This window comes from Gadus macrocephalus, chromosome 2, assembly GCF_031168955.1.
Source record: "Gadus macrocephalus chromosome 2, ASM3116895v1".
NCBI classification, from domain to species: Eukaryota; Metazoa; Chordata; class Actinopteri; order Gadiformes; family Gadidae; genus Gadus; species Gadus macrocephalus.
In genome coordinates, this window is record NC_082383.1 from 3,547,227 (window position 1) to 3,561,519 (window position 14,293).

General features: G+C 50.7%; 2 protein-coding genes across 6 annotated transcripts in view; one reads left to right on the plus strand and one right to left on the minus strand.

Annotated features, from left to right (window-relative positions):
- The window catches only part of hdac5 (histone deacetylase 5), a 21,596-nt gene extending 9,994 nt beyond the window's left edge, over nt 1–11,602 (plus strand). For 2 of the 4 annotated variants that reach the window (XM_060071018.1, XM_060071026.1), the window contains exons 10-29: nt 646–753; nt 1,296–1,407; nt 2,124–2,261; nt 2,704–2,924; nt 3,479–3,597; nt 4,168–4,321; nt 4,700–4,787; nt 5,138–5,271; nt 6,110–6,230; nt 6,422–6,471; nt 6,626–6,733; nt 6,915–6,970; nt 7,132–7,216; nt 7,373–7,492; nt 7,762–7,859; nt 8,231–8,349; nt 8,663–8,796; nt 9,801–9,882; nt 10,309–10,501; nt 10,589–11,602. In XM_060071018.1, coding sequence (XP_059927001.1) covers nt 646–753; nt 1,296–1,407; nt 2,124–2,261; nt 2,704–2,924; nt 3,479–3,597; nt 4,168–4,321; nt 4,700–4,787; nt 5,138–5,271; nt 6,110–6,230; nt 6,422–6,471; nt 6,626–6,733; nt 6,915–6,970; nt 7,132–7,216; nt 7,373–7,492; nt 7,762–7,859; nt 8,231–8,349; nt 8,663–8,796; nt 9,801–9,882; nt 10,309–10,501; nt 10,589–10,628 — 2,280 coding nt within the window. In that variant the 3' untranslated portion in view covers nt 10,629–11,602. The remainder of the gene's footprint in view (nt 1–645; nt 754–1,295; nt 1,408–2,123; nt 2,262–2,703; nt 2,925–3,478; nt 3,598–4,167; nt 4,322–4,699; nt 4,788–5,137; nt 5,272–6,109; nt 6,231–6,421; nt 6,472–6,625; nt 6,734–6,914; nt 6,971–7,131; nt 7,217–7,372; nt 7,493–7,761; nt 7,860–8,230; nt 8,350–8,662; nt 8,797–9,800; nt 9,883–10,308; nt 10,502–10,588) is intronic. The other 2 variants (XM_060071034.1, XM_060071044.1) reach the window with 2 other exon arrangements.
- Nucleotides 11,403–14,210, minus strand: pex12 (peroxisomal biogenesis factor 12). 2 transcript variants are annotated; one of them, XM_060071423.1, is made up of 4 exons: nt 14,069–14,210; nt 13,512–13,644; nt 12,826–13,328; nt 11,403–12,271 (listed from the first exon to the last, which is right to left on the minus strand). In XM_060071423.1, the coding sequence occupies exons 2-4, from the start codon at nt 13,641–13,643 to the stop codon at nt 11,881–11,883; spliced, it is 1,026 nt and encodes a 341-aa protein (XP_059927406.1). In that variant the 5' UTR covers nt 13,644; nt 14,069–14,210; the 3' UTR covers nt 11,403–11,880. The 2 variants fall into 2 exon arrangements, with proteins under 2 accessions (XP_059927406.1, XP_059927396.1); XM_060071413.1 differs by having other exon boundaries at nt 11,403–12,274.
- Nucleotides 14,211–14,293: the final 83 nt, after the last annotated feature.

Consider the following 14,293-nt stretch of genomic DNA (forward strand, 5'->3'; position numbering starts at 1 on the left):
ACAGCTGCTCCACCCTGTAGGGCTACAGCTGCTCCACCCTGTAGGGCTACAGCTGCTCCACCCTGTAGGGTTACAGCTGCTCCACCCTGTAGGGTTACAGCTGCTCCACCCTGTAGGGTTACAGCTGCTCCACCATTAGCTCCACCCTTTAGTCAGGCGGGGGCTGTGAGAGGTTCAGTCTGCATCCTCTCTAATGGCTCCAATGAGTCAAACCCCGCCTCCATAACAACATTACATAACTAAGGGCTCTCACTTCTAGCAGCAAGGCAATGCTGCGGTACCACTCCTTCAGCCCCCCCCCCCTCCCCCTGTATCACTCCTTCAGCCCCCCCCCCTCCCCTGTATCACTCCTTTAGCCCCCCCCCCCCCTCCCCTGTATCACTCCTTTAGCCCCCCCCCCCCTCCCCTGTATCACTCCTTTAGCCCCCCCCCCCTCCCCCCCTCCCCCTGTACCACTCCTTTAGCCCCCCCCTCCACCCTTGGTTGTTTAGTATTCCCACGCTGAGGTCACCAGACTGAGGTGCTGAGCACGGGGACGTCGCCCCCTAGTGGCTCAGTGCCTCAGTGGCGCCCCCTAGTGGCTCAGTGCCTCAGTGGCGCCCCCTTATGTTCACATCGCTCCACCACTCATGTGTTGCTCCGCAGCTCCGCTCTCTGCACCAGACCCTGGGGGGCGACGGCGGGGGGCCCAGCCTGCTGCTCTACACCTCTCCCTCCCTGCCCAACATCTCCCTGGGCCTGCCCGCCATCACGGTAACACACCGGACCCCTCTACGTCGATAGAGAGAGGCCTCTGTAGACGCATTTAGAATCTAGATATATGCATCTCTAAAACATGGATTGATGACACGGCTCTCCTCAATGCTGTGGAGCGCTCCGTTCACCTGCATTGGCCCCTCACAACTTCTGGCCGGTGAATTGTTTTTTGATAATTCACCGTTGCTAAGCATATAATGACCGCTGTCGAGGAAAGTGGATTTTTTGCTGTATTTCGTATCACTCTGCAAGTAGTCCGGGAACTTATCAACCCCAGCGTACTCGGTTGGTAAGCGACGTCACCGTCTTTGGCGGACTGTTTCTCTGCTTATCAACACTACGAATGCTGGGGAACAAATAAATTGTAAAAAGATACGCCTTGTGAAGTTATATTTTCGTTCTGGCAAGCAGCCGAGTAATAAGCCGTATAGAAGGTCGCCGGGCATTATCGAAAATAAACCGATATTTCGATGACTTTCCCGATAATGACCGGCGTTCTATACATCATCCCTTACATGTTATTGTATTATATTGGGCAGGTTCCTCAAAAGCTGACGAGCCACCAGGAGGCAGAGATCCAGGCCGTCCAATCCCTGCGAGGGGGTGGAGCCCTGACAGGGAACTTCCTCTCCACTTCATGTCTGCCAGCAGGTATACTCACCTCATAAACACACCTGTAATGACCTCATAAAAACGCCTCTATTGACCTCATAACACACCTGTAGTGACCTCATAACACACCTGTAGTGACCTCATAACACACCCATAGTGACCGCATAAACACACCCGTAGTGACCTCATAAACACACCTGTAGTGACCTCATAACACACTGGTAGTGACCGCATAAACACACCTGTAGTGACCGCATAAACACACCTGTAGTGACCTCATAAACACACCTGTAGTGATCGCATAAACACACCCGTAGTGACCTCATAACACACCCATAGTGACCGCATAAACACACCCGTAGTGACCTCATAAACACACCTGTAGTGACCTCATAACACACTGGTAGTGACCGCATAAACACACCTGTAGTGATCGCATAAACACACCTGTAGTGACCTCATAAACACACCTGTAGTGATCGCATAAACACACCTGTAGTGACCTCATAAACACACCTGTAGTGATCGCATAAACACACCTGTAGTGACCTCATAAACACACCTGTAGTGACCTCATAAGCACACCTGTAGTGACCTCATAAACACACCTGTAGTGACCTCATAAACACACCTGTAGTGACCTCATAAACACACCTGTAGTGATCTCATAACACGCCTGCAGTGACCTCATAAACACACCTGCACCTAGCTCCTAGCTCATAGAGGTGTTTTGTGGGCGTCTCCCTTGTGTTTAGGGACGGGTCATGACGGGGACAGCCCCCAGGCCACGCCCCCCAGCTCCCAGGCTCCGCCCCCTAGTGCTCACTCCTCCCTCCTGCAGCACGTCCTGCTGCTGGAGCAGGCCAGGCAGCAGAGCGCCGCCCTGCTGGCCGGTAGAGGAACTACTACTCATCATTATTATTATTCATTGTATCATAATAATTATTTGTATTATTAATCAACAATTATTTAATATCATATTTTTTGTAATCATTATAAACCTTAATCATACTAATAACAATTATTATTTGTATAATAATTATTGTCTTATTGTTATAAACCAAAAAAGCATAAACCAAAACATTGAATGTTATTATATTGTTATTATATAATCTCTACTTTTATATAATAACAGTTAGTGTAACCAGTAACAGATATTCATCAATTAATAGATTAAAAAGAATAATTTGAGGTCAAAAATAAATCTTAAAATAAGCCAAGTTACTGTTTTTAGGTGCTGCAACATAAGTAGCTATAAACTAAATAGAAACAAGATGAAGAGAACACTCATTATTTGAATGAGTTTCTTTTACTGAATGTCTGATGTCTCTCTAGTTCCCATGTACAGCCAGTCGCCGTTGGTTACAGCGGAGAGGGGTATGTCGTCGGGAAGGGGCGTGGCCTTGGGCCGGGCCGTCAACAAGCTGCCACGCCATAGGCCACTCGCTCGTACCCAGAGTGCACCTCTTCCCCAGACCCCCCAGGCCCTCCAGCAGCTGGTGGTTCAGCAACAGCACCAGCACTTCCTCGAGAAGCACCGCTACCTACACAACAAGGTACTGTACCCTGACCCCACCTACACAACAAGGTACTGTACCCTGACCCCACCTACACAACAAGTTACTGTACCCTGACCCCACCTACACAACAAGGTACTGTACCCTGACCCCACCTACACAACAAGGTACTGTACCCTGACCCCACCTACACAACAAGGTACTGTACCCTGACCCCACCTACACAACAAGTTACTGTACCCTGACCCCACCTACACAACAAGGTACTGTACCCTGACCCCACCTACACAACAAGGTACTGTACCCTGACCCCACCTACACAACAAGGTACTGTACCCTGACCCCACCTACACAACAAGGTACTGTACCCTGACCCCACCTACACAACAAGTTACTGTACCCTGACCCTACACAATAAGGTACAGCACCCCCACCCTGTCCTGAAGTTAACCAGTCCTTAACCCTACCTCAACCAGTCCTTAACCCTACCTCAACCAGTCCTTAACCCTACCTCAACCTAAGGCCTTATCCACACCAACCCTTTATTCCCTTCTGTAAACGAGTTCATAGCCAATCAGTCTCTCTGTCTCCAGATCTTAGCCAAGGGGGCGGAGATCGCGAGGCCGCCGCCAACTCACCCAGAGGAGACGGAGGAGGAGTTAACAGAGACCAATGACATGCAAGACGAGGAACTCCCTCCCGCCACACACAGGTACAACTCCCTCAATCAATACATGATCAATTAGACTCAGACCAGATTTGAGTTAGCCTACTGGAGGAGCGGTTAATCTACTGGAGGAGGAGTTATTCCACTGGAGGAGGAGTTAATCTGTTGGAGGAGGAGTTAGCCTACTGGAGGAGGAGTTAATCTACTGGAGGAGGAGTTAATCTACTGGAGGAGGAGTTAATCTACTGGAGGAGGAGTTGGCCTACTGGAGGAGGAGTTAATCTACTGGAGGAGGAGTTAATCTACTGGAGGAGGAGTTAGCCTACTGGAGGAGGAGTTAATCTACTGGAGGAGGAGTAAATCTACTGGAGGAGGAGTAAATCTACTGGAGGAGCAGTTAGCCTACTGAAGGAGGTGTTAGCCCTACTGAAGGAGGTGTTAGCCCTACTGAAGGAGGTGTTAGCCCTACTGAAGGAGGTGTTAGCTCTACTGAAGGAGGTGTTAGCCCTACTGAAGGAGGTGTTAGCCCTACTGAAGGAGGTGTTAGCCCTACTGAAGGAGGTGTTAGCCCTACTGAAGGAGGTGTTAGCTCTACTGAAGGAGGTGTGTTGTCAGCCTGTTGAAGGAGGTGTCGGAGGAGGAGGGCGGGGAGGTGCCCGGGAGCGTGGTCGTGAAGGGGGAGAGCACGGAGAGCGAGCTGGAGGAGGAGGAGGAGGAGGAGGAGGAGGAGCAGGAGTATGATGAAGATGAGGGAGCCAACTTCACACAGGTAGGAGTGTGACATCAGCAGTGAGTCACTGCTAGACGCTATTTTAGCCGTGTTCATGTGTGTGTGTGTGTGTGTGTGTGTGTGGTGTGTGTGTGGGTGTGTGTCTGGGTGTGTGTGTGTGTGTGAGATTGTGTGTGTATTTGCGTGTGTGTGTGTGTGTAGGTATGTGTGTTTGTGTATGTGGGTCTGGATGTGTGTGTGTGTGTGTGGTCACCACCCACACACGATGAGTCACCAAGAATTTAAAACAAACTATATATCTCTCTCTCTCTCTCTCTCTCTCTCTCTCTCTCTCTCTCTCTCTCTCTCTCTCTCTCTCTCTCTCTCTCTCTCTCTCTCTCTCTCTCTCTCTCTCTCTCTCTCTCTCTCTCTCTGCAGCAGATGGGTCTGTTCCACACACTTCTGGGCAGAACTCAGTCCTCTCCGGCCTCGGGCCACTCCCCCATCAAACACCTGTTCACCACAGGTAACACACACACACACGCACACACACACTAAGGATGTGCATTTCTGGCAAAAATACTAAATCGGTCAATCAAGAACCGTTGAAAAACGTTGCCCATCCCTAACACACACACACACACACACACACACACACACACACACACACACACACACACACACACACACACACACACACACACACACACACACACACACACACACACACACACACACACACACACACCCCTCGGGGGCCTCCTTAGGGAGGAGCTCCAGGCACGCCCAGACAGCACGTGTGAGGGGAGGAGGAGAAACCCAAAGAACTTCACCTTTCTAATTATTGTCTGTGTGTGTGTGTGTGTGCGCGTCCAGGGCTGGTGTATGACAGCCTGATGCTGAAGCATCAGTGTGTGTGTGGGAACACACAGATCCACCCGGAGCACGCAGGCCGTGTCCAGAGCATCTGGTCGCGGCTGCAGGAGACCGGGCTGCTGACGCGTTGTGAGGTAGCCTCCATCCCCACCCTGACCTACACCGCTACACAGAGATGCATAGGATGTACAGCTCATGTGATCCCTTGGACCCTATGGTGCATCCAGCGCAATTTACTTTCTACAGCGACGCATGCATCTTTGCTAGTTTGCACCCGGCGCAAAGCCGATGTTCCCCCGCAGCAAACCTGCGCCACCAAACTTGCGCCCTGAGAGGCGAGTCAGCGAAAAGCAGAGGCGTGTTCCGGCGCAAATGATACATGGTGCTATCTTACAGACTGATAAAGCAGTTGCGCCACTGATCGACAAATACCGGGTCGAAGTGCCCGCACGTCATATGTGTGTTAAGTTTTCTTTGCCGCAATTTACATGACGACTCAGTATTTCGGAAGTTGTAGAAGAAAACGCCATTCCGCGTGTGAATCAGGCCATATTATTTGGCCATAAACTGAGCCGTTTGAAGTTTGAAATTCATGTGGTCATGTATCTGTCTCATCGGAGACTGTTAACGCGCTGTCAAAATATCAACTCGTCAGGTTCAAATGCACTCATGGCTCTTAAAGGGGATGGGAGATGGCACTCTCATTGGTTTACTGCACGTTACGCCCAAACCACACCTACGGGTAATTAGGCGACTACAGGGCAACCCTTTTTAGATTTGCGTCGGGCGCAAGAGTCATTTATCCGCCGGTATAATAGCGACAGCGGCAGAGCCCCGCCCACAAAGCTACTTCCGTTTTGCGCTTCTCACTTGCGTTTCAGACCTTTAAAATAGGTCTATAGGTCTATAGGTCTATAGGTCTTGCGTTCTATACACAGGTCATGTGATCCCTTGTGTTGTGTCATGTGACAGAGGGTCCGGGGGCGAAAGGCCACGCTGGACGAGGTCCGGACGGTCCACTCTGAGTTCCACACGCTGCTCTACGGAACCAGCCCCCTGAACCGCCACAAACTGGACCACAAGAAGATACTGGGTCTGTCTGTCTGTCTGTCTGTCTGACTACCTGTCTGTCTGTCTGTCTGTCTGTCTGTCTGACTACCTGTCTGTCTGTCTGTCTGTCTGACTACCTGTCTGTCTGTCTGTCTCTCTTTCTGACTTTCTATCGTTCTGATATATTTGTCTCCTTGCATAGCGTTTAACCTCCCTTCTGATTGGCTATTCCAGGTCCAATCAGCAACAAGATGTATGCACAGCTTCCCTGCGGCGGGATAGGGGTGAGTCTGTCTGTCTGTCTGTCTGTCTGTCTGTCTGTCTGTCTGTCTGTCTGTCTGTCTGTCTGTCTGTCTGCCTGTCCCTGTCCCTGTCCCTGTCCCTGTCCCTGTGGTACAGTGGTGCTGTGGCCCCTGACAGTGGTACTGTGGCCCTCAGGTGGACAGTGACACCGTGTGGAACGAGATGCATTCCTCCGGCGCCGTCCGGATGGCGGTGGGGTCGCTCATAGAGCTGGCCTTCAAGGTGGCAGCCGGGGAGCTGAAGGTGACACGCACGCACGCACGCACAGACACACACACACACACACACATGCACACACACATGCACGCACATGAGCACACGCACTCACAGAGCGTATGAACTCATGTGTTCATAAGGCGTGGCGCCGCCTCCACCTGGCTCATGTGTTCATAAGGTTCACCAACCTGTCCTCTCTCTCTGGCAGAACGGCTTCGCTGTCGTCCGCCCCCCGGGTCATCATGCTGAGGAGTCCACCGCCATGTGAGTCCCAAAGCATTCTGGGTAAAACCTGATAATAGAGAGACACTGAATGAAGAGGGGAACAGAAAGACAAACTAACCTGTGTGTGTGTGTGTGTGTGTGTGTGTGTGTGTGTGTGTGTGTGTGTGTGTGTGTGCGTGTGCGTGTGTGTGTGTCTTCAGGGGGTTTTGTTTCTTCAACTCCGTCGCCATCACAGCCAGACTGCTGCAGCAGAAACTCGGAGTCAAGATCCTGATAGTGGACTGGGTTAGACACACACACACACACACACACACACACACACACACACACACACACACACACACACACACACACACACACACACACACACACACACACACACACACACACACACACACACACACAGAGAGTTAGTAAGGTGTGTCTCCATGGTGTCTTCAGGATATTCACCATGGCAATGGGACCCAGCAGGCCTTCTACAGCGACCCCAGCATCCTCTACATCTCCCTGCATCGCTACGACGACGGAAACTTCTTCCCTGGCAGTGGAGCACCCGAGGAGGTACTTACTGCAAAATACTGAACCCTAACCAAAACCTATTCCCCTCCTGCTAAATAGTTCACCCTCATCAAGTCCAAACCCCTCCTGTCAAATACTGAAACTCAAACTTCACCCTAATACAGTGTGTGTGCGTGTGCGTCTTCGTGTGCATGTGTGTGTGTGTGTGTTTGTATGTGTGTGTGCGTCTTCGTGTGCATGTGTGTGTGTGTGTGTGTGTGTGCGTCTTCGTGTGCATGTGTGTGTGTGCGCGTGCGTGCGTGTGTGTGTAGGTGGGCTCTGGTCCTGGGGTGGGCTATAACGTGAACGTGGCCTGGACCGGGGGGGTGGACCCCCCTATGGGGGACGTTGAGTACCTGACCGCCTTCAGGTGAGACACCCCGTCACCATGGTTACCATGTTTAGCATGTGTTTAGCATGTCTATGTCATATGTTTATGGTATAGATATAATGTATATAGGGTAGGATGTGGATATGATAATATAGCATGTATGTCATGTCTATGTCTATATAAGGTCTATGTGAAGCGTATTTTAGGTCTATGATGTGTATTTAGGTGTGAATGATATATTATATATTCCCGCAATACTCTAGTGATGCTGATATGATATTTATATGATATATATTTATGTAGTGATGCTGATCTTATCTATGATACATATTATGATATATATCTCTGTTCCTGCAGTACTCTGGTGATGCTCTATGATATTAATACGCAGTATCTCTCTGTTCCTGCAGTACTCTGGTGATGCCGATCGCCCAGGTCTTCAGTCCAGACGTGGTCCTCGTCTCCGCCGGCTTCGACGCGGTCGAGGGACATCAGTCCCCTCTGGGGGGGTACCGGGTCTCTGCTAGATGTGAGTTATAGTGCTACTGTTATAGTACTGTTATAGTACTGTTATAGTACTGTTATTGTACTGTTATTGTACTGTTATAGTACTGTTATAGTACTATTATAGTAATGTTATAGTACTGTTAAAGTACTACTGTTATACAACACCAACCACTAGGGGCCTACCGTGTTTCTACTAGATGTGAGTGCTAGTAATAGTGTGCGTGTGCGTGTGCGCGTGCGCGTGTGCGTGTGCGTGCGTGCGTGCGTGCGTGCGTGCGTGTGTGTGTGTGTGTGTGTGTGTGTGTGTGTGTGTGTGCGTGCGTGTGTGTGTGCAGGTTTCGGCAGGTTGACCCAGATGCTGATGGAGCTGGCGGGGGGGAGGGTGGTGCTGGCGTTGGAGGGGGGTCACGACCTCACCGCCATCTGTGACGCATCGGAATCCTGCGTCTCTGCACTGTTGGGCGACCAGGTCAGACGCATGCTACATGGGGAGCGTGTCTATGTTCCCCGGGTCCTATGTTCCCCGGGTCCTATGTTCCCTGGGTCCTATGTTCCCCGGGTCCTATGTTCCCCTCTTTGTATGAGACCGGGGAACACAGGACCCTTTTTTAAAAGAAGGGTCCTATGTTCCACGCTTTTCCCAAAAAGGGTCCTATGTTCCCTGATATGTATGTGACCGGGGAACATAGAACCCTTTTTAAAAAAAAGGGTTCTAGGTTCCCCAGTCTGTTACTTTTTCCACCATTACTGCCAAATTCCGGCCGAGATAACTACCATTGCATGTCTTTTACCTTTTGTGGAAGAGGGAGAGACGTCTGAGCTTTTGGCCGTGATATTATTATACAATTATATACTATTATATACTATTATATAAAGAGCTCCGGGAGTCGCAAACGGCAACAATCACTTTCTCCTCCATGCTGCAGTTCACCCCGGACTGCACTGCACTGAGTTGGCCGGTTGAACGCTGATTGGCTGTTACGTTACACATGTCACTCATTGGCCACGCTGTTGAACGCTGATTGGCTGTCACCACGCGAATGTCGCGTCAAAGTTTAAATATATTTTTAAAGATTGATAGATTGCGGGGAACATAGGACCCTTTTCCCAGAAAAGGGTCCTATGTTCCCCGCTTTTCCCAAAAAGGGTCCTATGCTCCCCGGTATGTATGGCTACAGGGGAACATAGGACCTTTTTTTGGGAACATAGGGATGACCCCGCTACATGCTACATGCTACATGCTAACCAGCTCTACACTGTATGAACCAACTTACTACACACACCCAGGTCGTCTCTCTCTCAGGTGGACCAGTGTAACTCAGTGTCTCTCTCTCTCTCTCTCCGGTGGACCAGTGTAACTCAGTCTCTCTCTCTCTCTCTCTCTCTCTCTCTCTCTCTCTCTCTCTCTCTCTCTCTCTCTCTCTCTCTCTCTCTCTCTCTCTCTCTCTCTCTCTCTCTCTCTCTCTCTCTCAGGTGGACGAGGTGTACCAGGCTGTGGTGAAGGAGATCTGTCCGGAGGCCGCCATCTCCTTGGAGCGAGTGAGACTCATCCAAAGTAACTAGAACCGTCTCAACTACAACTTCTTCACATAACTTAAACCTTTCAAAAGTAACTAGAACTGTTTCAACTAGAACTTCTTCACATAACCTAAACCTTTCAAAAGTTTACATTTTTTTTTAAATTTGTCAGTGATTGAATCCCAGCGATGCCATATGATTGGTTGTTCTGATCAGCTGATCTGATTGGTTGTTCTGATCAGCTGATCTGATTGGATGTTCTGATCAGCTGTGATCTTATTGGTAGTTCATTCAGCTGTGATATGATTGGTTGTTCAATCAGCTGTGATATGATTGGTTGTAATGATCAGCTGTGATATGATTGGTTGTTCTGATCAGCTGGGATATGATTGGTTGTTCATTCAGCTGTGATCTGATTGGTTGTAATGATCAGCTGTGATCTGATTGGTTGTTCTCCTTCCAGGTGAGCACTGGCCGAGTCTGCAGAAGATGCATCACAACATCTCTCCCTCCCTATTGGATGGCCAGCAGGGCTCTCCGAGCCAATCAGAAGTGGCGGCTCGCAAGGAGGAGGCGGAGACTGTGAGTGCCATGGCGTCGTTGACCGTGGACGTCACGCAGGCCGGCTCCGCCTCCGTCACCATGGAAACCAGCAGGTGATGGATACTGCCTGCCCTAGGGGACTCTTATTTTCATACAGGACGTGAGAATAACCTCCAGCCTTTTGTTGGCCCCGCCCACAGGTCCACAGATGAGCCAATGGAGGAAGAGCCTGTCTTGTAGGAGGGGCTTAAGCAGGACGTCACCAGCACTCCTTTCCTCATCACACAAGGGGACGACGGGATTGGCTGGAGGGGCAGACAGGAGAAGGCGGGCCTGTGACCATGTTGTAACCATGGAAACGAGGGAAGTGATAGTACAGACACAACTTCCTAAACATTCTCTCTCTCTCTCTCTCTCTCTCTCTCCCTCTCTCTCTCTCTTTCTCTTTCTCTTTAAATGACAGACAGGAAGTGGGATTGGTTTCCGAGGTTGCTGGTTCTATTGCCTTAAAATGATACTGACTTTCTTCTCCTGTTTTGATTGGTTCACCTGCCCTCTGTAAGCCACGCCCCCAGAGGCTTTTAGAACACTGTTATTTTGTTGTTATGTCACTTCCTGTGCTTCCTGTTTTGTTGTTGCCCACGGTTACGCCAAAAGCCAGTGAGTGTTACGTCTTCTTAAACCGTGAAATATGAAACCTGTTTGATGTTTTACACACGAGGAGAACCAACACACACAGACTGTCACACACTCACTCTCACGCACACACACACTGTCTCACACTCTCACGCACACACACTGTCTCACACTCTCACGCACACACACTGTCTCACACACACAGACACTCTGTTTCTAGTTTTGATCGTCTGTCTTTTCCTGGGAAATGTATTAATGTATTAATGTATTAATGCAATTTAATTTAATACTGAAAAGCACATTCCTGACCCCGCCTCCCTCCCTCCCTCCCTCTCCCTCCCTCCCATCTCCCTCCCTCCCGCTCTCTCTTCGTTGGTGTTTTATGGCTGAGTTCTATAGTTAGTAGTATACTGTATATACTCTATAGTTAGTAGTATACTGTATATACTCTCTACTCTATAGTATAGTAAAGTGTATATAAGTACAGATTTGTGTCAAACACACTGTCAGTCATGTGACTTCTGTTCCGCCCCCAGCGGCCTGTCAATCAAACAATAAACCAACCAGTGCTCAACTTCTCTCCTCTTGATTCATTTTTATTACAAACAGAAAAATATATATTCCTATTGTGGGGGACTAGGAGGCGTAGATCTTGACCAGGTGCTGCAGCTGGGTGGGGGCCTAGGAGGGTCTAGGAGGCGTAGATCTTGACCAGGTGCTGCAGCTGGGTGGGGGCCTAGGAGGGTCTAGGAGGCGTAGATCTTGACCAGGTGCTGCAGCTGGGTGGGGGCCTAGGAGGGTCTAGGAGGCGTAGATCTTGACCAGGTGCTGCAGCTGGGTGGGGGCCTAGGAGGGTCTAGGAGGCGTAGATCTTGACCAGGTGCTGCAGCTGGGTGGGGTAGCCGCTGAGAGGGCAGCGCTGGCTGCTCTTGACGAAGGCGTAGATGCAGCGGTAGCAGAAGACGTAGCCGGAGGTGGAGAGGACGGTGTGGTTGGAGAGGAGACGGCCACACAGCGGGCAGCAGGAGGGGGAGGGGGAGGAGGGGGAGGAGGAGGGGGAGGGGCGGGGCTGCAGCAGGTGCAGGGGGGGGGGAGGAGCAGGGAGGGAGGTCAGGCTCTTGATGCTGTCCTGGTGGTCCGAGGAGTACCACCACTCCAGGAACTGCAGGAAGAAGGTTCCCAAGGAGAGGGCGGTGGCCACGCCCCCGGCCACGCCCCCAGCCACGCCCACCACTGCCTGGACCAACCTGCTGACAGAACACGGGGTCGCCACTAGGGCTGTAACGATACACCAACTCACGATTCGGTTTGTATCACGATTTTTGACCCACGGTTCGATACATCCCACGATTTATTTTTATTTAAAAAGCATTTTATTTAAACAAATAACAATTAACTTAATGTAACATTTAATAACAAATAATTTGGAACACTGAACAGATTTGAACAGAAAGAATACTACAAGTATAGCTAAATTAATAAATAAATAACCAAAGATTGCAGTTGGAGGATGCTTGCAGGTAGGCAAAAACCGTCAACTAGTTTGGTGGTTTAGTCAAACATCCTATTAGCGCTTCTTATTAGACAAATTATTAGCAAATTTCAATCTGACAATTTGACCGGAGAGTTAGAAAGGGCATATCACGCTTCTGCCTTCTCACACCGCGAGACAGGTTCGTGGCTCTGAGTGTCGCGATTTCGGTTTCGATACGCGTATCGTTACAGCCCTAGTCACCACCTTTAACCTCTGACCTTTAACCTCAACCAGGTCTAGCCGCCCCCCCCCCTGCAGCGGTCCTACCTGCTCCCCGTCGGGCCCCCAGGGCGTTCCCTCCTCATGAGGCTGAGGTCCCGGGCCGTGAGGGGTGTGAGCCGCACCCCAGCCAGCCACAGCAGGGGGGAGTGCGTCCGGGCGCGGCCCGCCACGTAGAGCAGCGTCTGGGCCAGCCGCAGCACGGCCCAGGCGCCGCCGCCGCACGCCAGCAGGCGGTGCAGGCGGTGCAGGCGGGGCGCCGGCGGGATGGAGAAGTCGTCCTGGTCGCGGCGCCGGCTCACGGCGCGGCGCAGCCGGCGGAGGAGGTACGGGAGGAGGCACAGCAGGAGCAGGGAGCGGCCCCGCGCCGCCCGGCCGAGGGCCCCCCCGCCCGCCCGGGGGACGCGCTTCAGACCGTAGAAGTTCTCCGAGAAGGAGGCGCTGCGGGAGGAGAGCAGGTGGCTCTGGAGCAGCAGGTCCAGGAGGAGGTACAGCTCCTCGTAGCTCCTCCACAGGAAGCCCAGGGCAGAGGGGTGGGCCTCGGCCAGCACCTGGCAGGAGACAGACATCCCCTTCATCACCATCATCACTATCATCATCATCATCATCATCCTCATCCTCACTTTCATCAACATCATCCCCACCAATACCATCACCATCACCGCTATCATCGTCATAACCTCCTCCTCATCATCACCTCCATATCTTCATCATCACCACCTCCACCTCCTCACCTTAGCAGCGTGTCGTAGCGCGGGCCGCACCGCCTCCATGAGGGACTCCTGCGCGAGCAGCTGGAAGATGGACGGCCGCTCCGCGTCGCCGCCACCGACCGTCAGGTGAGCCCCGCTTTCCGCCATCCCCATCCTCCAATCATGTGTGTGTACGTAATATGTTTAGTTTATTACACATCTTTAAGTTGTTTAAGAAGATGTTAACTTAAGATCACGTCTGTTTGTTTGGATCAGCAGTGGACTACAAACATGGCGGCACTGCTCCGCATAGAAACGGAGATTCAGGAGCATTAAAAATAATTAACGTGGTTTGATCTTATTCAACAAGTCCTAATGGTAGCGTGCGTAAGATTATTTAGGTTTTTAATAATAAACCGCCATGTTTGTAGTCCGACGCTGATCCAATATTGACTAGAGCGGTTGCTTAGTAAATACAGCGAGTAAACACAATAAATACTAGTTAATACAAGGAACTAACGTCCCATTGTGAGTGGGATCAGGAGCATGTTTTAAACATCTTCTAAAGTTCGTTACAGATCAGAAAGATGAAACTTTACCAGCAGCTGTCCTGCAGGTGGAAGACCCATGGACCTATTAAAGAAGGGAAGACCTCTGCTCGGTCCGCTCTTTCCGCTTCCGTCAACAGTCTGACGTCATGTCGCGCGGTCGGGGGCGTGGTCCTATGCCCAACATGCTGACGTTTGCAACTCTATCGAATAACATAAATATCATATAACTAATAATAATAATAATTGATCCGTTTTTTTATAGCTTTTTGGTAT